This window comes from Nanorana parkeri, unplaced genomic scaffold (assembly GCF_000935625.1).
Source record: "Nanorana parkeri isolate BGI_ZX_2015 unplaced genomic scaffold, ASM93562v1 scaffold852, whole genome shotgun sequence".
NCBI lineage: Eukaryota > Metazoa > Chordata > Amphibia > Anura > Dicroglossidae > Nanorana > Nanorana parkeri.
Window position 1 is genome coordinate 11,626 of NW_017307120.1, and position 22,888 is coordinate 34,513.

Here is a 22,888-nt window from a genome sequence, read left to right on the forward strand (position 1 = left end):
AATTACTATTAGAAGTGGTACTAAACGGCTGTGCTGCCACTATAAGGCGTATGGCAGTGGCAGCCAGACCCTTGTAAACAGACTATAGAAACCAGGAGTTTGTTTATATCTGTACAGCTGCCTGGGAACATGACCCCCCTTTCTGCCTGATCCCCTGTCATGTATCCTGGGCTTCTCTGTCCCTCCTGGGTGTCCAAGACATCTGTCCTTACATTGAATGAATCTGGAAGCAATGAGCTTTTCACCACTTCCGGTTTCAGAGCTGTTATTTCCCAGCCACACCAGCTGGGCAAAAACCTAATCAAACACAAATTGTGCTGTACCGGATTACAAAGGTGACATTAGGGGGTCTAAAAGACCCCTAATGTCTCCTTAAAGAGAACCTATCACCTCTAATGTGCTATCACTATGTGCAGGGGCGGACCTACTGGCGGTGCAGCCAGTGTGGCCACCACAGGGCCCAAGGCTGGAGGAGCCCACTGAGATCTGGTTGTAGGCAAGGCACAGGTGGACTGGGCCTTAAAAACGCCCCCCCCCGCAGTAGCGTTGATCACTTATTTAATCTCTCCCCTCTCAGCCACTAAGTAGTTGCAGCGGCTGGGGAGGAGACAAATAATTTCGGCTTCAGTGATCGGGCTCCTCAGTAGCCACCTGCAGCTTCCTCCACCCAGGTCAGCTGCTATGGGCTGTGAGGGAGACTGCAGCCCTCTGCACGTCACACCGCTGACCTCTGCAATCTGTGAGTCACACCGCTGACCTCTGCGTCACACCGCTGACCTCTGCACTCTGCGTCACACCGCTGACCTCTGCACCACACCACTGACCTCTGCGTCACACCGCTGACTTCTACATGCCACACACTCCGTGCCACAAATTGCTGGCCTCTGCGTGCCACACCTCTGCATCATGCTGCTGACCTCTGCATCACGCTGCTGACCCCTGTACTATGCGTCACACCACTAACCTCTGCATCACACCACTGACCTCTGCATCACACCACTGACCTCTAGACTCTGCCTTATGCCGCTGACCTCTGCACTGTGGACCTCTGTTAACTGCATTACACCGCTGACCTTTACACTCTGCGTTACAACTGACCTCTGCACTTCGGCAATTACATTTTTCAAATTGATTTGACTGCGTTAGGTCCTGCGCTGCAGCCTCCTTGGGAACCACACGGCGCCTGCTTACAGTGCTTCCGCTGCCTGCACATCTCCCCCTCCTGAGACCTTCTGCACCCCTTTTGAGACCCTCTGCCCAAGACATCAGGGCAGCACCCCGGAGCAGAGCAGCAGCACAGAGTATGTACCAAATTCATGTAGTGGTACTCTGCATTGTTGTATAATGTATTGCTGGGATTTGTAGTACTCTATAGCTGATGGTATTCTGAATTAGAGTGTAAGTTCCGCCGTACAGAAACTGATGTGACTGGCTCAGTGTTCTCTGCACAGCACTGCGTTATATGTCAGAGCTATATAAATGTACAATAATAGTGTGTGACTGTTGGGGGACATTAGAATGTAAGCTCCTTTAGTGCAGAGACTGCTGGGGGGTGAGTGAGATCTGGTCCCAGCCTCCTCTTTGGAGAAAAAAAATCTTGCACCAGGGCCCTTTTTTCCCTAGGTCCGCTGCTGACTATGTGATAGCAATAAAGTTAAGTAAATAAAAAAGTTTAAAAATGTAGTTAGATAACATGAAAAAACACATTTTGTTTTTAAACCCACCGGCACCAAATACAAACACATATGAATGCAAACACGTGCAGGGTGAATAATTGTTGCGCCACACATTTTAGGTAACACTGTGCACATCAGAGTGAGAGTAATAATTCTAGGGCCATCATTCACTGTTAACTCAAAACTGATAAGCTGTAAAGGATATTAAAGCGTCACCTATGGGCAGTTGTTATTTTTATGCCATTTAAGGGGCACACACAATTTTGAGGTTTGCCATTGCTCGACATAACCTCATCATTTATATTGTACCAAATAAATTGGGTAATATACCATGTTTTAGTTTTTCACAGATATGAGCTGTGAGGCGAAACCCACACCTTCATCCCTCAGCCTGGAAGGGCGGGAAGAACACGGACAGAGCAGTGAGGTGCGGGAGAAATAACTTCCTTATCAGCAGCAGCTTGTAGACATGTTAGAACCAGCAACCCCAACAGGTCTGCAGGCTTCCGACAAGCTCCACACAGCCGTATACACAGAGTGGGAGGCCTCAGCACAGTGAGAGTTCCTGCATCACAGTAAACTTCCTCTCTGACTTTTCTGCTCCTCTCCCCCCTCCCAGCCAGCAGCACCTCCTTCCTCGCCCAGTTAGTTTTTCCTGTCCCCTCCCAGGAAGTTTGTAGAACAAAACTGATAGGAAACACAAAGTGAAAAAGGTTACACAGAAATAAGTTGTAGCGATTTCAGGGAAGCCTGAGGGAGAGGCTGGGAGGGGATCGGTTGGTCCCTTTGTAAACACGAGGCTGGATCGTCTGTCTGTGTCCGGAGGGCTTGGCACCAACATGACGGTGAGACTGACAACCTGTGTGTATGGTGTGTGTGATCGGAGTGTGTACAGTGCAGGAGGGCGGGGTGAGGAAACCTCTGCACACAGAGACGGGTGTCCTGTACAAGCTCTGTGTGTTCGGTCAGTGTATGGAACATGTACACAGGGGTATAGCAGGTTAAAGGAGGCGGAGGGAGTGTTCCTGTCATGGTATGTATCAGGGTTGTACATGAATCATGTGTATATTAAGATATGGCAGGTCCATGGAGGCTAAGGAAGTATTCATGTCATAGTATGTATATCTGGGCTGTACATGGATCATGTGTATATAAAGATATGACAGGCCCATGGAAGCTGAGGAAGTATTCCTGTCATAGTACGTATCAGGGCTGTAATGCAACATGATTATATAAAGATATGGCAGGTACATGGAGGCTGAGGAAGTATTCATATCATAGTATGTATCAGGGCTGTATATGGATCCTGTTTATATAAAGATATGGCAGGTCCATAGAGGTTGAGGAAGTATTCATGTCATAGTATGTATATCTGGGCTGTACATGTATCATGTGTATATAAATATATGGTAGGTCCATGAAGGCTGAGGAAGTATTCCTGTCATAGTACGTATCATCAGGGCTGTACATGTAACATGATTATACAAAGATATGGCAGGTACATGGAGGCTGAGGAAGTATTCCTGTCATAGTACGTATCCGGGCTGTACATGTAACATGATTATATAAAGATATGGCAGGTACATGGAGGCTGAGAAAGTATTCCTGTCATAGTACGTATCAGGGTTGTACATGGAACATGTATATAAATATATGGTAGGTCCATGGAGGCTGAGGAAGTATTCCTGTCATAGTATGTATCAGGGTTGTACATGGAACATTGTATATAAAGATATGGCAGGTCCATGGAGGCTGAGGAAGTATTCATATCATAGTATGTATCAGGGCTGTATATGGATCCTGTGTATATAAAGATATGGCAGGTACATGGAGGCTGAGGAAGTATTCCTGTCATAGTATGTATCAGGGCTGTAATGTAACATGGTTATATAAATATATGGCAGGTACATGGAGGCTGAGGAAGTATTCCTGTCATAGTATGTATCAGGGCTGTAATGTAACATGGTTATATAAATATATGGCAGGTACATGGAGGCTGAGGAAGTATTCCTGTCATAGTATGTATCAGGGCTGTAATGTAACATGGTTATATAAATATATGGCAGGTACATGGAGGCTGAGGAAGTATTCCTGTCATAGTATGTATCAGGGCTGTAATGTAACATGGTTATATAAATATATGGCAGGTACATGGAGGCTGAGGAAGTATTCCTGTCATAGTATGTATCAGGGCTGTAATGTAACATGGTTATATAAATATATGGCAGGTACATGGAGGCTGAGGAAGTATTCCTGTCATAAAGAGTATGTATCAGGGCTGTATATGGAACATGTTTATATAAACAAATGGCAGGTCCACAAGAGCTGAGGAAATATTCCTGTCATAGTATGAGGGGAATTTATGAAAACTGGAGTAGACAAAATCTGGAGCAGCCGTGCATGGCGACCAATCAGCTGCTACCTTTTATTTGCAAATCCTAACTGAACAAACTGAAGAGAGAAGCTGATTGGTTGCCCAGGGCAACTGCTCCAGGTTTTGCCTGCTCCAGTTTTCATAAATTCCCCTCAATGTATCAGGGTTGTATGTAAAGATATGGCAGGTCCATGGAGGCTGAGGGAATATTTATGTCATAGTATATATCAGGGTTGTACATGGAACATGTTAGGGATGTACCGATTCTAGTATCGTTATCGGTGCCGATACTGAGTATTTGGGGAGTACTCATACTCGCCCAAATGCTCTGATACTTACCCTGATACTGGAACTTCCGGTCAGAGGGAGATTTCATCTGACCAGCAGTGCTGCGAGGGAACATGGAGCCGGCTTTCTGGCCAATCATAAAGCTGGGTGGTGCGTAATGACTTGCTGCAGGCTTCCTGATTGGCCGGAAAGCAGACTCTTTGCTGATTGGCTGGGTAAGGACTGTTCACCGAAAGGTAAGTAATAGCGGGGGGTTTGGGAGAGACGGGGCCAGACCAGATTTGATCGGGTAATTCCATTTTCCCATATTACCTGGGAAAGTGAACTTACCCTTTAATGCACATTGTGCGTGTAAGAGAGTTCTGCTGCCTGGCTACCCCAATGGGGCACACAATGGAATGGCGGCAGCACTCAACGCACACGCACAATGTCCTACGCGTGCGTTTATTTGCATGCAGATGGCGGAGGCAGCGGGTTTGGTTTTAATTTTTTTTTCATTTAATTTTTTACTTTTAACATTTTTATATATTTTATTATGTTTTACTTATAACTTTTATTTTTTGTTTTTATTCCTAACACATAGGGGCTTCAAAGCCTGTATGTGATAGTTTGGAGGTGACAGGTTCTCTTCATGGAACCTGCTTTCCAACAGAACAGGTGTTCTGTACAGTTCCTGACAGCGGAGACAGTTCTCAGTCTGCTCTACAAGCTCTATGGTGAGCTCATGTGCCGTGGTCACGGGTCCCCCAGAGGAGTGGGGGACTCCGAAAACCAAGGAGGGCAGGGGGCCGGACAGGATCGCCGCTGCTTGTTTCATATAAGGGATCTGATCAGATCACTTGTATAAATACGAGCGGCAGCTCCCCAATGTACATTTAGCTCTGCTTGTCCGGAGCAGGGCTAAATATAAAAAAAAAACTACTCGCACGGTGACCGAAACGATAGAAATTGCACACCCCTGATGGGACATGTATATAAAGGAAAGGCAGGTCCATGGAGGCTGAAGAGTGTTCCTGTCATAGTATGCATCAGGGTTGTATGTGGAACATTTGTATAAAGCAGGGGTGGACAAATTAATATGGAATACAGGAGCTAGTAGGTTTTTTGGGAGTCAGCACCACTGGCAACTAGAGAAAACCTGAAAAGTTGTTTGTCAGCTGTAATTTTTAAGGAGAATTGACTACTAGGCTTATGATATTTGTCCAACCCTGGAATAAAGGTATGGCAAACCCATATAGGTTTAGGGGGTATTGAGCTTATAGTATATCAGGGGTGTGGGAATTAAAAAAAAAAACTACTTCTCCAAGGGCTAAAGCGGGGGCCAAATCTACTTGTCCTTCATGACAATCTACTTGTCCCAATACAAAAAAATTGTTTTAATCAAAACTAAGGATGCACCAATACCGGTTTTTCGGTATCGAGTACAAGTACCGATTTTTTTGCTTTCGGATCTCGCCGACACTGAATACTAATGCCGGTGCTTCTGCTGGCATGGAGCCGGCTTCCCTGGTAATCATGTTGTTTGACCTACTTGATAGTGATTGGCCGGGAAACCTGCTTTCCCTGCTTTGGCCGGGAAACTGGCTCGATGCTGATTGGCCAGGAAGCCGGCTTTCCAGCCAATCAGCAAGGAGCCGGCTTCCCGGCCCATCAGAAAACCAGGAGGCGGGTCATTACTTGTCGCATGGCTTCCTGATTGCACGGGAAGCTGGCTCCATGTTCCCCCTACGGCACTGCAAGTCAGAGGAAATTCTCATCTAGCCGTAAGTTCCAATATCGAGGAAGGTATCGGAGCATTTGGGTACGAGTACTCGCCCAAATACTCGGTATCGGCACTGATACTAGTATCGGTGCACCCCTAATCAAAACATATTTGATTGTGCTAAATAGCGCTTCTCACTGCTCAGCGCAGTCATCTGACTAGAGCTGCAGCTAACGATTATTCTCCAAATCGATTAGTTAACCGATTATTAAGTTCGGTAATCGGATAAAAAATAAAATACATTTTAAAAGATGGCTCCAGGGATGGACTACTAGTTTGTATTGAGAGTGCAGTCCATCACAGGAGCAAGCTTGGAGCGGTGGAAGTAAAAAAGAAAAAAAAAAGTGTGCTGTACAATGTAGTGAAATAAAAAGTGTAAAATTATACAGCAATGAATGCAGAATGGCACCGGCTATAGAGGACTACAAATCCCAGCAATAGTACATTATACAGCACAATTTAGAATACCACCAGCTATAGAGGAGTACAACAAATCCCAGCAATAGTACATTATACAGTGGTGCAATGCCGAATACCACTAGCTATAGAGGAGTACAACAAATCCCAGCAATAGTACATTATACAGTGGTGCAATGCCGAATACCACCAGCTATAGAGGAATAGTACATTATAGCTGGCGGTATTCTGCATTGCTCTGTATAATGTACTATTGCTGAGTGTTGTATTCCGCATTGCGCTGCATAATGTATTATTCTTTGTTTTGTAGTCCCCTATACTGCGCAATGCAGAATACCACCAGCTACGGCGTGAGGTGGGGAGGTGTGGCACGCAGCGTGTGTGGAGCCGTGAACAGGGCCAACCAATCGGAAGCCGATGAATCGATGATTGAAAAAGTTGACAACTTTTTCAATAAGAACATGCAAAACTGCATGTCCTGGGCGATAGGAATTCCACACCCTTGTATGTATCTATCTGGGTTGTACATGGATCATGCGTAGAAGTATTGTATGCTATGGACTGGCAGCAAGATCATGCGTAGAAGTATTGTATGCTATGGACTGGCAGCAAGATCATGCGTAGAAGTAGTGTATGCTATGGATTGGCAGCAAGATGATGCGTAGAAGTTTTGTATGCTGTGGACTGGCAGCAAGATCATGCGTAGAAGTAGTGTATGCTATGGACTGGCAGCAAGATCATGCGTAGAAGTTTTGTATGCTATGGACTGGCAGCAAGATGATGCGTAGAAGTATTGTATGCTATGGACTGGTAGATCCCCTGCAGAATTAAAGCAGAATGGAAGCTACTTTTGTGACATCAGTGTCCATTAGTTTTTTTCCTCCATCTTATGATAGAGTAAAAAAACGGAGCTTCACTGACCCATTTTAGGTCTTTTGGCAGCTGGATGTAAAAGGAGATGCACAAATTCTTAAAAAAAAAGTGAACTTGTCCTTTAGGATGTCACTGCTCCCTCCCTCCCCATACAGAGTTGAATACTTACTGAGTTCTGGCGGGCTCGGCCTCCATTGTTTCTTTACATCCATATGTCTTCTTCTGGCTGCACCTTTGCAGTGCATCCCCCATTTGACTTCTATGGTGCTTGTCTACCTCCCAGCTGGAGAGGAGCCCCATAGAAGTCAATGGAAATGTACTACAGAGAAGACTGTCAGTCACTGCTCCCTCCAGGGATACCTCTCTTTGTTCCTCCAGCGTTCACTGAAGGGACAGTAGCCCGCTGTATGGTGAGTATGGGTCACAGGTACATTAGTAAATGCTCCTGTGGCCCAAAAGAGAGCTAAAGCAAAAAAAAAAGGTTTGGCTTTAGATCTTTTTTTAAATGGGTGTAAATGGTAAGAGCAGTTTTTTTTTTTTTTTTTAAAATTATACTTACCATTTAGAGCTGCATATAGATGTGTTTAGAGTTTCCAAGCCGATCCTGGATTCACAGGATTCTGTTTTCTCTAAGGCCTTGTTCAAACCAAATGCAGAGCAGATCCAGTCAGGTTTCTGCACACGCAGTGCAGTGGGTTGTGCCGCGTTTTTGATGCGTTCCGGGCCGTTTTTGCTTTTAAAAAAAAAGTTTTTTGTTTTTTTTAAAGTTTAACATGGGCTTTCAGGCACTTGCATGCGTTTTTAATGCGTTTTGCAGTTTGCATGCGTTTTTGATGAGTTCCAGAGCAGGTAAAATAGGGCTTGTCTCAGTTTGTCTCAGCTGCGATGTGAACTGGAGCTCAAAATACCATAGGAATACATTGGACGCAGTTTTGATCCGGTCTGCACCTGCTCTGCTCTGGATCTGCTCCGCGCTTGGTGTGAAAAAGCCCTAAATGCAGCTAAACTGAATGCAGGTAAACCAAGTCTGAATGATACCACTGAAAATCAGTTACATGTATTTGCATGCATTTAAAAATGTGCTTTAAACGCGGTTTGACACTGTCAGTGTGCATAAAGCCATAACCCATTTCCCGCTAGAGCTGTTTTTGCATGTGTGTGTACAGGGATGCACCGATACCACTACTACTGGGGATTTTCACAAGTAAAAGGCCCCGATACTTAATGCCTATACCGCCCCTTTAAAATTTTAAATGACTTTGGCTGCCGTAAGGTCCCGCGCTTGCTGGGGACCTCACGACGGCTGTTTACAGCGCTGGTCCGGACGAAGATCATCATCTCCCTGTTGAGACCCTGCACCCGCCCGCACCGCCCTGGTGAAAACGCACCCACCCGCAGCCCTGGTGGGATCCCTCACAGCCCTGGTGAGAACGCACACAACCCTAGTAAGCATATTACTCTGTGTTGTTGTATAATGTATTGCTGGGATTTGTAGTCCTCTATAGCTGATGGTATTCTGCATTGCTATACATTGTATTGCTGGGATTTGTAGTCCTCTATAGCTGATTGTGTTATTCAGCATTTCTGTATAATATACTGCTGGGATTTGTAGTCCTCTGTAGCTGATTGTATTATTCGGCATTGCTGTATAATATACTGCTGGGATTTGTAGTCCTCATCCTCTATAGCTGATGGTATTCTGCATTGCTATATATTGTATTGCTGGGACTTGTAGACCTTCTACAGTTTGGAGTCAGTGGCAGAACTATCAGGGTTGCAGAAGTCGCAGCTTTGACTGGGCCCTGGCACTCCACCACTGTCCTGAAATCATTAGTCTTTACTGTTTTAGAAAAATCTGTCACATGACACTAAAAAAAAGTGTTCAGTTAGTTAAGTTAGGGAATAATGTCCAGACCCTTTCCCTGTCATCCTGTAGCAATACACTGTCATCCTCCTTTGACATTATTGGGAGTGTTGAAGGATGTTAACACTGGGTGGACCCTGTACAGTCATGACATTTGGAAGGATTTCTGTTGGGAACAGCTACCCTTTTGTATCTTGAGTCTGGCAGGCTTTTTCCTGCCAGTGACTGTCCTGTCATTTTTAACAAAAGTACAGTTCTTCTTTAGGGGCTTGTACTCCTACATACATTGAAAGCACAGGCAACGTATATGACCTTCCAGTCTGTGTCCCTATTTGCAGCTAAATGCTCTTAGTTGGGGACTCTACAATACAGGCAATCAGTACGTAGCAAACCTTTACTTTGCTCATTGCGGGTAAAGTAACAGGTTCACTGTGGTGACAGTACTAACTATTCACTTAGTCCCTGTTCACACCTGGGCGTTTTGACACTCAAAGTTAAGTGCGACAAAACTCTCAACACTAGAAATCCCATTAATTTCTATGGCCCCTGTTTACACCTGACAGTTTTGTGGCAAGCTGGAAAAGTACATGAGCTTCTTTCAGGCAAATAACAGCATGCTTGGCTGCATAGACTTTATTTCTGCGCGTGTTTGCACACACGTTTCCTCATTCCCAGCAATGCATTTTGATCTGCTACAATAAAAAAGCACATCTTAACCTGCATAAAAATGTGCAAATCATGCGAGGGAAAGACGTGCATAAAACGCATGGGAACGCTGACGCCTAGGTGTGAATGGAGACTTGTGTCCATCACCATCCACCCCACCTAAAAAAAAAAAAAAATTATTGTGTAAGTTTAGGGTGAGCTCAGGGTTTGAACTCTACCCTCTTCCCTATGTGCCAGTGCTTGCAGTGCATGAACCATGCTTTATAGGTTTGTTTGTTTTTATACCTTCCTCTGGATCAACAGGGGGTAGCTGTGTGCATAGCGTTCTGTATAGGCTTTTCTTTTCCTCCGTAGCTCTATAGGTTGAACTTGATGGACTTGTCTTTTTTCAACCTGACTAACTATGTAACTATGTAACATGCACGCACTACACACACAGACACACAAAGGTTGAACTCGATGGACCTGTGTCCAACCTCAAATACTATGTAACTATGGATTGAGTTGCGCGATATCGCGCAAAACACAGATTTGCATTGAGGTCAATTGAGGCTGTTCACACCTTTTGGGGTTTGCCGACCGGATGAAATCGCCTGTCCCGCAAAAAGGTAGGGAGCTATTTTTCGGGCGGTTGTCGCACAGTTTGGGTCCCATAGACATCTCTGCATTGACAACTGTTCGACAACCGCAAATGAAACCACATGACAAGCTCGCAAAAACAGCTCACCGGCTCAATCGCCTAGGTGTACACAACATGCCTACCACTTTGAAGATGCAAAATATTTTTTATAATGATGCAAAGAAGAAATAAGACAAAAGAAACGGAACCCTTGAGTGTGCATATATTTTCACACCCAATAGTCAATACTTTGTAGAGCTCCCTTTTGCAGAAATTACAGCTGCAAGTCTCTTGGCGTATGTCTCTATAAGATTGGCACATCTAGACACTGGGATTTTTGCCCATTCTTCAAGGCAAAAGCTCCTTCAAGTTGGATGGGTTTTGCTGGTGTACAGCAATCTTAAGTCATGCCACAGATTCTCAATTAGATTGAGGTCTGGGCTTTGACTAAGCCATTCCAAGACATTTAAATGTTTCCCCTTAAACCACTTGAGTGTTGATTTAGCAGTATGCTTAGGGTCATTATCCTGTTGGAAGGTGAACCTCCGTCCCAGTCTCAAATCTCTGGCATACTGAAACAGGTTTCCCTCAAGAATTTCCCTATTTAGTGCCATCCATCATTCCTTCAATTCTGACCAGTTTGTCAGTCCCTGCCGATGGAAAACATTCCCACAGCATAATGCTGCCACCACCGTGCTTCACTGTCAAGATGGTGTTCTCGAGATGATGAGAGGTCTTGGGTTTGCGCCAGACATATAGTTTCCCTTGAAGTGGGATGATCAAAGTTTCGGATTGCGCCTACATATGAAAACACTGATTGCGCTACACGTTAGGTATCGCCGCATGCCATGAGTGAGAGCAATAATTCTAGGGCCTATATTCACAGATCAACGGTGACGACCTATATGGGCTTTGCCTATGGATAATTTGGGGTACCGGATTTTGTCGCAGTTTCACTGGCACTTGCAATTTTTAAGCTTGGCGTGTTGGGTATCTATTTACTTGGGATAACTTCATCTTTTATATTTTACAAAAAAATGGATATTGTGTTTTTGGACACTAAAATTACCTTACGTGTATTTTTACTAAAAAAATTGGGTTTGATAAAGAGTTGCACTAATAATATCATGTAGTGTAAAAATGTGCAACTGCCGCCATTTTATTCTACAACACGGTCTCTGCTTTCAGGAAATATGTAACTCTCAGAGGTTTTAAGTAATTTTCAGGCCTAAAATGTGGATTATAATGTATGCCTTAAAAAAAAACCCACCTTGGCAACGAAAAGGTTAATGCCTTTGTTACATCTGCACATCCCAGTATACTTGAGGTTATCAATAGCAGTTGATCTAGCTGAGTTCATTTTCACAGCAGCCGGTAGTGGAAATGTACTTGCTTTGTAGGTTCTTCATAAATTCTGTTATTTACAATGGTGTCATAAATAGGATGTGTAGTTTGCATAGCTGTGTGTGTTGCAATTATTGCACCTACCCTTGTGATAATTTTGTATGTCAAAACAGCCTGTTAATGAAGCTCGGAAATGCTTACTTTTCATATTAAGATTTGTCATCATCTTTGCCTTGTCTAACTTTATGATTTTCTTTCTGGCCCCCTTTTTGTTGTTGTTGTTGCTGTCACTCTGAGTGTCTCTTGTGACAGTTTATCACCCTACTGTTTCAGTTCTTCCACTAAGACTTCTTTTCTTTCTCTCTCTCTCTCTCTCTCTACAGATCTTTCCGATTGTTATCTTTATCCTATCCTGATGGTTTGATAGCATGTCTCGTATTTTAGGCTGCAGTCATCTGGTACTTGTCATTCAGAGGTGTCATCACAGTGTCCCTCCCCTAAAATTGTCTTCCTGTGTTGATATTCATTACTGTCTCTCTTTCTGCCTCCTTTCATTAACCAGCTGTGTGTTGACGTTGGTGTCTCTTCATTGAGTGACTGTTATTTTGTATCTGTGGTATTAAATGTCCGAAAGCCTTGGTCATACTGTGTAAAGGGTAGTCTCACTTTTCGCTAGTCTCTTATATAGCATTCACAACCTGAAACTGAATCTTCTCTATACCTCAGATGTCTCTCTGCCCCTCTTTACCCTCCGAGAAGTAGGATTCTGGCCAAAGGGTGGGAGTAACTTGTGTCCCTCTCATACACACACACACACACACACACACACACACACACAACTGTAACTGGAGAAGGAAAGGGCTGGAGAGAGGGACACGGCTAAATGTCAGATAAGTCTGTGCTTATAGCAGAGGGAATAAATTATAGCAAGTTAGTAATATAAATGTAAAGATATAATGGTTAACTTTTTATTAGGCAGTCCTCCTTTTTAGCTTAGTATTATAGAATTACTGCAGGAGTCTCTGAGATGAAAGAGAGAGGCAAGTGACATAATGTAGGGGAAGGTCACAGAGTCCAGTGCTTTTAATAGTTTGGGGTTATCTGCTTTCATAAGAAAGTAGGGAACATGGTTAAATAGAACAATTTGTGTATCATATGACTAATTTCCGAGGATAGTAGGAAAAGGTAGTTGGGTATAGAGGTGTAAATAAGACGGATAGAGAGATCAGAAAGTAAGATAGCTTCATGTTGCCCAGTACAGCATCCACAGAAAGAGGTGCCATCACAGACATGGAGGTAGGAAGTGTTTTGAAAAAGCTTAGCTGCTGTAATATCTAAGTATTACATTTCCTGTCCTACAGTGGGCTCATGCAATCTATTTTTTCTTTAAAAAAAAAAAAATGTTTTGATCTCTGCTACATTTCCTCTGTTCATACACCTATTAGTCATTGTGATGCACTTGTTCCGATTTATATACAGCTACTTAGTTGCACTTGTTCCACTTTATATAAAGCTACTTAGTTGCACTTGATGTTTCTTCCCTACAGCCAGACCTGCTAAATTTCAAGAAAGGATGGATGTCCTTACTCGATGGCAAAGGGGAGGTGAGAACATACTTTTATGTTATGTAGCACCGTACAAAGTATTCAAGTTTGCTTCTCTGTGCTTTTAAGTCATCGTTAGTAGAATGATGTTGGTCAGTGTACCATTTTTTGCTGTAACCAATGATGTTCCGTTAATGCTAAACTACAATATTTGTGTTGTATTCAGTGTACATACAGTAATCTATTATATATTGATCTTGGCATTAGAAACAAATATAATTATATCTAAACTCCAACACGTTATCAACTTTTAGCATGGCTTTTGTTTTTTTAAAGATTGTATAACCTTCGTGTTTTGATTGAGCTGCTGTGAACAGAGGAGAATCGCAGTGGTACCAAGACTAGCGAATCATTCTCTGGCAATTTTTAGAGCAGCATACGTTTTAAACATCTTTTTGTTTTTTTGCTCTTCTTCCTTTTTTTTTTTTTTTTTTTTTTAGCAACATCTGTTTTTTATGCTGAATTTTTACATTTGCCTTATTTTCTTTTTGATGTTGCTTCATTGACGAGTAAATGACTCTTATTACAAATAACATTTGTGAAAAGTTTTTTTGTTTCTGTTGACACCATCTCCAGACCAGTATTTTTTTTAAATCTGCACCAAAAATACATACAGAGTAATTTATAATGGTTTTAAATGAGGCTAGTTTACACTATTCTATACTATGTTTTAAAAAAGTACATTATGCTGCATTTTTTTTCTGCCCTACAACACGTGCAAATGGACCAGCACGCAATGGAATCCACTTAAAACCCAAACAAAGTCGATTGAGAACAAAACATTTACCAGAAGGCATCAAAAACGCATAAAAAGTGCACATACACACATTTATAGAAATGCATCCAGAATTGGTCTGTAGATGGTGTGAACAAGCCCATAAAACAGTCCACCTACTTAACAGCTTCTGCACACAAGTGTGGGATAATAATGTTGGGGTCATTGGTAGATTCCTGCAGCAAAAACTAGGGAGCACTAAGCAAGCTTCAGGAACCCTTCCAATGCCTAATTTTCATGCTTGTATGTGCACCTGGCCTAAACATATTTTATACCAAACACAAATACATCTTGTTCATGTTGGTACCTTCAGGTTTGTAGACTGCTCTTGATCATTTTGTACCTTTTTGCTCTGCAGATGTTCAGTCAGGCCAGCTGAATATAACCTGTTTCTATTGTTTTGCTTTTGGGCTTACTCCTGTAAATCTAGTACGGAGTCAGGATGAACTGACTTATTTAACTGTTTATAAGTGTTAGGATTGCTGCTGTAAGGCATTTTATGTGTGAGGACTGAATATGAGAATGACAAAATGCACCGTAACATATATTTTTTTTCTCTCCTAGTGGAAGAAACACTGGTTTGTTCTCACAGACTCTAGCCTCAAATATTACAGGGACTCTAACGCTGAAGAGGTAAGAAAACTGTTTTTATAGGCGGTGTCAGAAAGACATTGTTATTAACAATTAGGTTGCACAGGGATTTTATCACTTTCTATATTTAGAATTATTACTGTGGAAACAGACCAGACTAACTGTTGTAATTGGCCGGCCAATAAAAAAGGAAAGAAGTGGATATGCTTCCCTTGGCAAACCAGTAAGGCAAATTAATTTCCTAACCTTCATTGGAAAAATTGCCATAAGAATCTGGTTTGAAGTGGAAGTTTGCCCTAGAATTACTCAGTGAACATTAAACAGTCATATAGCTCATATATTTTGATAAATGCATAGCACCATGTTTGACTTCTTTCCGCAGTCCTTTGGTGCAGCAATTTTGGAGCCATTACCAGAAACACCAGGCAACTGGGAGACTATTTATAAATGGTTCTGTGAACGTTCATTTTGGGAGAATAATGGCAAAAATGAAAATTCTTAATATTTCTTTTTTTTCTAGTTCAAATGTAATGTTGCATTATGGTCATTGAAGGCGTTTCCAAATTCGATGTACTTTGTTGTTGTAATAATACAATATGGCTACTAGATGGAGTTAAGGAGCAGAGGCAATAAGTATTTTTTGTTGCTGACGTCTTCACGTCTAATGCAGGGCCCATAGCCCTGCATTATACGCAGGGAAGCTGAGGAACAGCCTACAAACCAGGGGGAAGAGAGGGGAGTGCCAACAGCAGGCTGAGTGGGGACCAGGTAAGTAAAAGACTTTTACACAGCTTCCCTAGACAATAATGAGTATTTAGCTCTTGAAGTGCGGGGTAGCACCACTGTAAGGGTAGTTTCCCCCCCCCCCCATTTCCTACTTTATTTAATTTTATGATTGCATCCTACAGGGTATAAACTCTATATTTGCATTGTTGACACTCTTGAATTTTTGTAGGGATTGAATGATATCGGAATTTCAGGTAATTGGTGGGTAGAGATGAGATTGTAAATTATCAGTCTCTTAAAAGAGAAAGCCTTTTCTTTTACTTATCTTTTGAGACACAGGAGTACATTTACTACTAATGTACTCCTTGGACTCAAAGTCAGCATATAGCCATCTACTGCCTGCTATCTGCTGACATCGCAGGACTGCCTGATTAACAGCTGACCCTGCCTCTCTAGAGCCAGAGCCAGCTGTGCCTGCCCCCTCAGCTGTCTGCCCCTCCAGTGAGTGCTGGAGAAACAGAGAGGGGAGGGGGAATCCTTGTGTGGAGCGTTGACTGACAGTGAGCTGAGCGTCAGCAGTTATATGATTGCTCAGCTCTCGGTATAGAGCCAGTATGTGACAGCTGCAGTGTTCCATGCCAGCTCTAAGTATTGTGAAGAGTATATTTTACTCTCCCAATAATTCTCCTTTTAAGTCTCCAAAATTACAGGTCCTCAGAAAATTAATAAAACCCAGTCGCTGAGATTTGTTAACTTTGCAATTCCCCAGGTAAACTGTATGTTCAGGTGGAACAAAGTCATAATTCTCCTGAAATGACACAAAATCCAGATCGTTTTGCTTACATGAAAAGGATTCAGATGGGTTATTCAGTCTAGAGTGTGTCTTCTATATCTATCTAGCTAGCTAGCTATCTAGCTATTTATCTCTATATCTTGTGGTTAACACCAGGGATGGACAAATCCTATTTGCAAGACCTCTCCCTGAGCAGCCTGTTAAGGCTTACTCAGGTCCAATTCTTTGCTGCAGCCAGTACAGAACAAGAAGTAAGGGATAGAGATAAATATTAGCAGAGGGAGTTCTTTTTGTACTAGCAGCCTCAAACCAATAGACATAAAGAAAAGCTTTTACTTCAAGTCTGCTTTAATTTGACTTGGCAGAGCAAGAGCAGCCACAGATTTGAGACACCCACAACGCAAATTAGTTTGCAAACTATCCAGCGTAAATATTTTAAAGGACATCTAGAGTCCTAACATAACCTTTGCCAATTTTATATCAGCACTATATGACCATTAAAAACACTTGATAATTATAACTAGCGACCACTGATATTTCTCTTTTAAAATAGAAAAAAAAGACTAAGACCACGGAGTCCTAAATCTCTTTTTCTGCAGCCCCTGTTATGATTGAACAGGAAGCCTATATACTGAGTGCTCCTGTCCATTCATAAATTGAGGAGATAGTATCAGTTACTATGTCCACAATCAGGAATGAACAAGAAGTGATGTATAGCACTTCCTGTTCATTCATAACTGGGGACACAGTAAGCGTAGTATGTCCTCAGTTACTGATCGTTGGCTATTTGTACTCCATTCTCCATCCTGACTGCTCTGCCTGTCACAAGGAGAGCTTGGCCTCCTCTGACAGCTGTCTCCTCCCTGCACCAGCCTGCTCGGCATCCTGACAGCTTCTCTCCTCCCCGCTGGGCACCGTTCTGTGTCCCCTCAGATCCCCGCTGCCTCTGCCGACACAGGCGGGAGAGAGCAGCAAGGATCAGAGGGGACACAGACTGGCGCCCAGCGGGGAGGAGAGAAGCTTGGGATGCAATAGCCTTTTTGGTACTTTTTGCCCATAGTACCATTTTTGGCCAAAAGGTGCATTCCTAATTATAACTATAGTAAGTAGCTCTTGGTGGCTTAAGGTACCACATGCGTAACAATTGTACTTAAAATCTTAAAAAACATTAGGATATCTGACTTTAATGGACCCACACAAATATTAAGTTAAACCATTGTCATTTTATTATTGCATATCCATTATAAATGTTGAAAATTGACAAATTCATTATTTATTTCATTACCATAAATACAGGACTCTGAGAGCTAACCTCTTTTTACCAGTGTACCATCACACCAACATTGTACTTTTTGTCAATTAAGATATATATATTTCAATCTCAGATGACATAGACTTCACATCAAATTGGTTTACAGTACATACTGGTATTTCCATGGGGAATGAGGATGGCTAAGTGCATCTTACAGGACTTCAGTTACCCCTGCTTAAAGGAGAACTATGAGGTGAGTGATTTTCACTCAACCTCATAGTTCGAGCCGGCGTGTGACAATGAAACTGTCACACGGCTCAATAGATCGGGAAGTGAGCGAACACATACCGTCACTCGCTCACAACGATCATGTCCCTGCAGAGAGCCATCACTCACGGCTTCCTGCAGGGATTCCCCCCCTCTCCGCTCTGATCCTCCAGCGCTGACTGGCGGAACGGACGGGGGAGGGGGCGGGTACAGCTGGCTCTGCCTCTAGATGGGCAGAGCCAGCTGTCAATCACGCAGCTGGGTGGATCTCGACAGTAATGTCGGGATCCGTCCCGGCTGCGGAAGTCTCAGTATACCGCGAGCTGTAGCACGCGGTATACTGAGCTTTGGGTGACGGGGGAATGCTAGTTTTATGTCCTCCCGTGACCCTACGGAGAACTATGGGGACAAACACTTACCCCACAGTTCTCTTTTAAGGAAAGCCTCAGGATATTTTAAAACATTGGTATACTTAAAATTATCAAAGTGCCCAGATGCAGCCACTAGCTGTCATTGCACTGGCTGCAGGGAGTCAGAGAGAATGCAGGAGCCCCCTGCCAGCATGCCACACTCCAAGTGTACCATAATCTTGACTTTATCTTGGTAGTGGATAACACCATATCTTTGGGTATAATTTAACTGTAGTAACAAAGTCCAGATCTTGGTAATAAATATCTCAAGTATAACAATAGCCTATTAACAAATAGATCCAGGAGGTAAGTGGACTATGCAGCTCAAAAAGGTCCAAATGTAACCAAGCTCCACCATGGCCCCCCAAGTTGAGTAAAACATGCATGCCTTTACAAAACTACATCTTAGTTTGCCTTGAGGCTCGCAATGATGAGGTCAGAGTAGGGTGCTTTTATCTATATTTAATGTGCTTCCTGACGCCCTCTCGCACACAGAGCTGTTCAAAAGGCAGGGTTACCACTGATGTCGTAGCTCAACATCCAAGTACATACAAAGTCTTCCGTTCTATTATAGTTCCAGCGCAAATCATTTGCAATACTATGATACTGATGAGCATATTGAAAGGGATTTTAAGATTACGTGTCACTGCATTCGAGGAGGTTTATCCTGAGGGCTGGATTAAAGGTATGTCTAGCAAGTGGCGCATTATATGCTAGAAAGCTGACTTCAACACAGCCGCACTCCAGGGGTCCTCTTGCATAAAATCAGTCTTTATTGACCTAAGTCAACAAATATGCACCATCATAGCAGTCCCCATGTGCAAAATCTAACACGTTTCAACACTTGGGCTTAATCATAGAGATAAAGCTATTCATAGTGAGTGCACAGCCTATGTACTTTAGAATCTGCCTCTACCAGGTGTATAACTAATTAGGTTTAACCCTGCCCGCTACTTCATCCCAGTGCTGCCAACATATTCCTAGTATATTACTAGTAGATAGATAACTACAAATCCTATCAGCCCCCTTTGTATATACATCTAAAGACCGCAACGTGATATAAACAGCAGGACCAGGTAAACTCACATTTCCTAACCGAAGCAAATAAAAAATGCAACATTGAATCCCAATACAGAATACCATACATTTGTGGCATACAATGTACCATTACGCCAAGGCTTCAGCAATACATATTGGTGCGGATTCACAGTTAATGCACTGTTCTCGGTTACCGCCACAAACAAATAAGCAGGTCAAACTAAGAGCACTTTACAAACAAATGCAATCCTCCAAACATAAACATACACAATAATATCAATATATAGAATGTGTATATATGCATACCTGCTCCAATCGTTCTCCGCTGGTGCTCCACAATCATCAATGATCACACACTCGTCTTGTAGTATTCCCTATGTATTGTGTATGACAAACCATACAGGGAATAACATAGACTAAAAACCTAGTCTGACAATTGACAAGCTGTTTGACGTCAAAAGAACAAAAAGACATAAACAGCGCTCTGGGATGGGGGCCCTGAGAACAGAAGGCTAACTAAAAAGCATGCAGCCCTGGGGAACAGGAGGAGAATCTGTGAATGTAAAGCGACAAAGGGCGCAAAGACAATGAAGCACTAGCTAACTTGGCAGAGCGTGGTAGGAAAATAACAGTATAAGCACTTAAATGTAGATCCTGGGACCAGAGGATGGACGGCCTGTGTGGAGGATCGGGACACGCGTGGTGTGTGCCCGAATCTGGCTGGTGTACTGCCTGGAGACGTTCGTCCACAAAAGGGAGGGAAGGCTGTGAGCGAGGAGAGGGGAAGTGGAGCTGGGATTCAGTCCTTGACACCGCTATGTGAATGCGGGATCTGAGCGGTGTGAGGGACACTCGGCGGTGTCAGTTGCAGGCTGAGCATCTGCGGCCGCGGCTGTAAATATCAGTGCTCGGTCTTTGTCGGAACAGACTGGAGCCGTGTGCGGGAGCCGGTGTATAGAAATGTCGACAGGCGGTCAGCTCTGTGGTGGGATAGAGGTTGTTACGGGAAGGAGAGCAACGCGTTTCGAGGTATCACCTCTTTCAAGCTCGGATAGAACGGTCCCTCACACCGCTCAGATCACCGCTCAGAGGTGATACCTCGAAACGCGATGCTCTCCTTCCCGTAACAACCTCTATCCCACCACAGATCCCTGTCGACATTTCTATACACCGGCTCCCGCACACTGCTTCAGTCTGTTCCGACAAAGACCGAGCACTAATATTTGCGGCAGCAGCATCTCAGCCTGCACCCGACACCGCCGAGTCTCCCTCACACCGCTCAGTCCCGCATTCACATAGCGGTGTCACGGACTGAGTTAACGGTCTGCCAAGTTAGCTAGTGCTTCATTGTCTTTGCGCCCTTTGTGTCCCTTTGTCGCTTGATGTCAAAAGAGGTACCATTAGTATAAGATGCTATTCTATGTGTGTCCCCTCAAATATCACAACTGGAATAACGGGCGGAGTTACATTTGTGAATGCCTGTAGTTCCTAATCAATTCCCTTTAGAACCTCTATTACTCCTAAATAGACTAGGGGAGAGGATATTCCCTATTGTAGGTGCTTTTCTAGCCACAGAAGTTTTCTCCAGATTTTAAAACTCCTCCTAAAATGTAAGTCTCCATATAGAACTGGTAAATATCTCCTCAAAATCTTTTTGATCTCATTAATTTGTAAACTAAATCGAGTAAAAAATAATAGGATTCATACCTCTTCCAAATTGTTTCTTATGTTTTTATTGTTAAATAATTACCCCTGCAATCCTACATACTTGTTTATATGTTTTCTTTCTGAGCGAACGAGATTAGCCTCGCTCCCAAAAAGCGCATCTTCAAATCGGAGATTTCTGTACATAAATCTTTGCTCTTTGTGCAATTTCGTTTGAAGTTTTGATTGAATTGTCCTTTCGGAATGGCCCTAACATAATTAGGATGGCAACTTCCAGCCCTTAATAATATGTTTCCGATAGGAACGTACCTGTATAGCCCCATCTACAGATCCAGTCAAAGTCAGATCCAAGTAATTCATTAAGGTATCCTGTTTCTCCATGGTGAACCCTAAGTTTAACATATTCTTATTCAAATATTGTAAAAATGCCTCCAAATCCGAACTCTGGTTCACAGTGAAGATCAGGTCATCAACGTAGCGAGCATAAAAGCGTATATCACTCTTGAAGATATTCAAATCTCTATTAAATCTCTATAGCTCTACTATGCTAGAGAGCATTGATATGTCATTTTTATTTTTGACCATAGATACTTTAAAAATAGGCTTCAACAAGCTGTTCACTAGAAAGCATATGGCTTTTAGCCATAACAGAGGAATAAACCCTGCTTTTCTGGACTCTTAACTAAATCTCCTCTCTATGTAGTTGAGTGTCTGACATCAGGTAAATACAACATCGGTTTGGCAGAACTTTTGCTTACAGTCCATAATTAGAAGTCTCACTGTGACCTCTGTTTCACCCTCTGTATTGATGGTGTTTTTGGATGTAATTTTTTTATCTTTGTGATAGCAAAGACTTGATTGCAGCCTTGAAGACCAAACACATTTGATAAGAAAGTCTGTCTTGCAGTTCAAAGGGAAAATGCACAAAGTTTAACATGACCATTTTTTTTTCCTTAGGCAGATGAGCTGGATGGTGAGATTGATCTCCGGACTTGCACTGACGTGCCTGAGTTCCCTGTACAGAGGAATTATGGTTTCCAGATTCATGTGAGTGTAACTTTTTTTTTTTTCTAGGGCTTGCATTGACCTTATAAATAAAAACTTCAGCATGTATTTCTTATCTGTTGAGGGACAGAAGAAGTCTTTCACCTTTCCAAAGTATTGGACACTGGCAAACAAAAAAACTTTAGGCCAGCCCAGGATAACCCTTTCTACTATCAGCATGTGTACGTTTTTTGCTTGTGTTCTATAGAGATCTTTTCTTTTACTCCGCTGGGAAAAATGTAACTTATTTTATTTTTGCTGGTATTTAGTACTTCAATCATAATTCTTCTTCTTGAGGTATACAGGTCACACCTCTCTGTGTTTTGGATCATGTTCTTGGTACTGTGTGGTAAAAAACAGAGGCTTGTTGGTAGGAGGGATTATATTGTTCTGGCCTTCAGATTTTTGTTTGCCAGTGTCCAGTCTTCCTGAAGGTGAAAGACTTCCTGAGTCCCTCAATGGACTCCAAGAAAAAGATTTTACTGTGAGCACAAAAATCTTATTTCTTTTCCGTTCATTGAAGGACACAGTGGAGATCTTGATCTCGTACTGAGGCTTAAAAAAAGGAAAGGAGCCTCGGCATAATCAGGGTCTTTGCTTTTCCATTAACAAGCGCCTTTTACGTCTCCAAAGCACATGGCATAGGGGCCACAAATCGGGAAAATCGTCCTCTTGTGGGCCGAAGAGATCTTGACAGCTTAATTCCTGCAAGCCGAGAAACCTTCTCCTGCATAAAGGCTCTCCCCAGCCTGCCCATCTCAGGGTGTGTGTGTGGGGGGGGGGGAGCCCTCTTCGCTTATTTGCAGATCATTGGTTGGCTCATATTTTGGACCGCAGGAT

General features: G+C 42.9%; 1 protein-coding gene across 2 annotated transcripts in view; it reads left to right on the plus strand.

Annotated features, from left to right (window-relative positions):
- Positions 1–2,043: 2,043 nt before the first annotated feature.
- The window catches only part of TRIOBP (TRIO and F-actin binding protein), a 58,653-nt gene continuing 37,808 nt past the window's right edge, over positions 2,044–22,888 (plus strand). Inside the window, exons 1-4 of one of the 2 annotated variants that reach the window (XM_018565496.1) lie at positions 2,044–2,521; positions 13,431–13,487; positions 14,827–14,895; positions 21,962–22,051. In XM_018565496.1, the coding sequence (XP_018420998.1) occupies positions 2,516–2,521; positions 13,431–13,487; positions 14,827–14,895; positions 21,962–22,051 (222 nt within the window). In that variant the 5' untranslated portion in view covers positions 2,044–2,515. The remainder of the gene's footprint in view (positions 2,522–13,430; positions 13,488–14,826; positions 14,896–21,961; positions 22,052–22,888) is intronic. The other variant, XM_018565495.1, reaches the window with a different exon arrangement.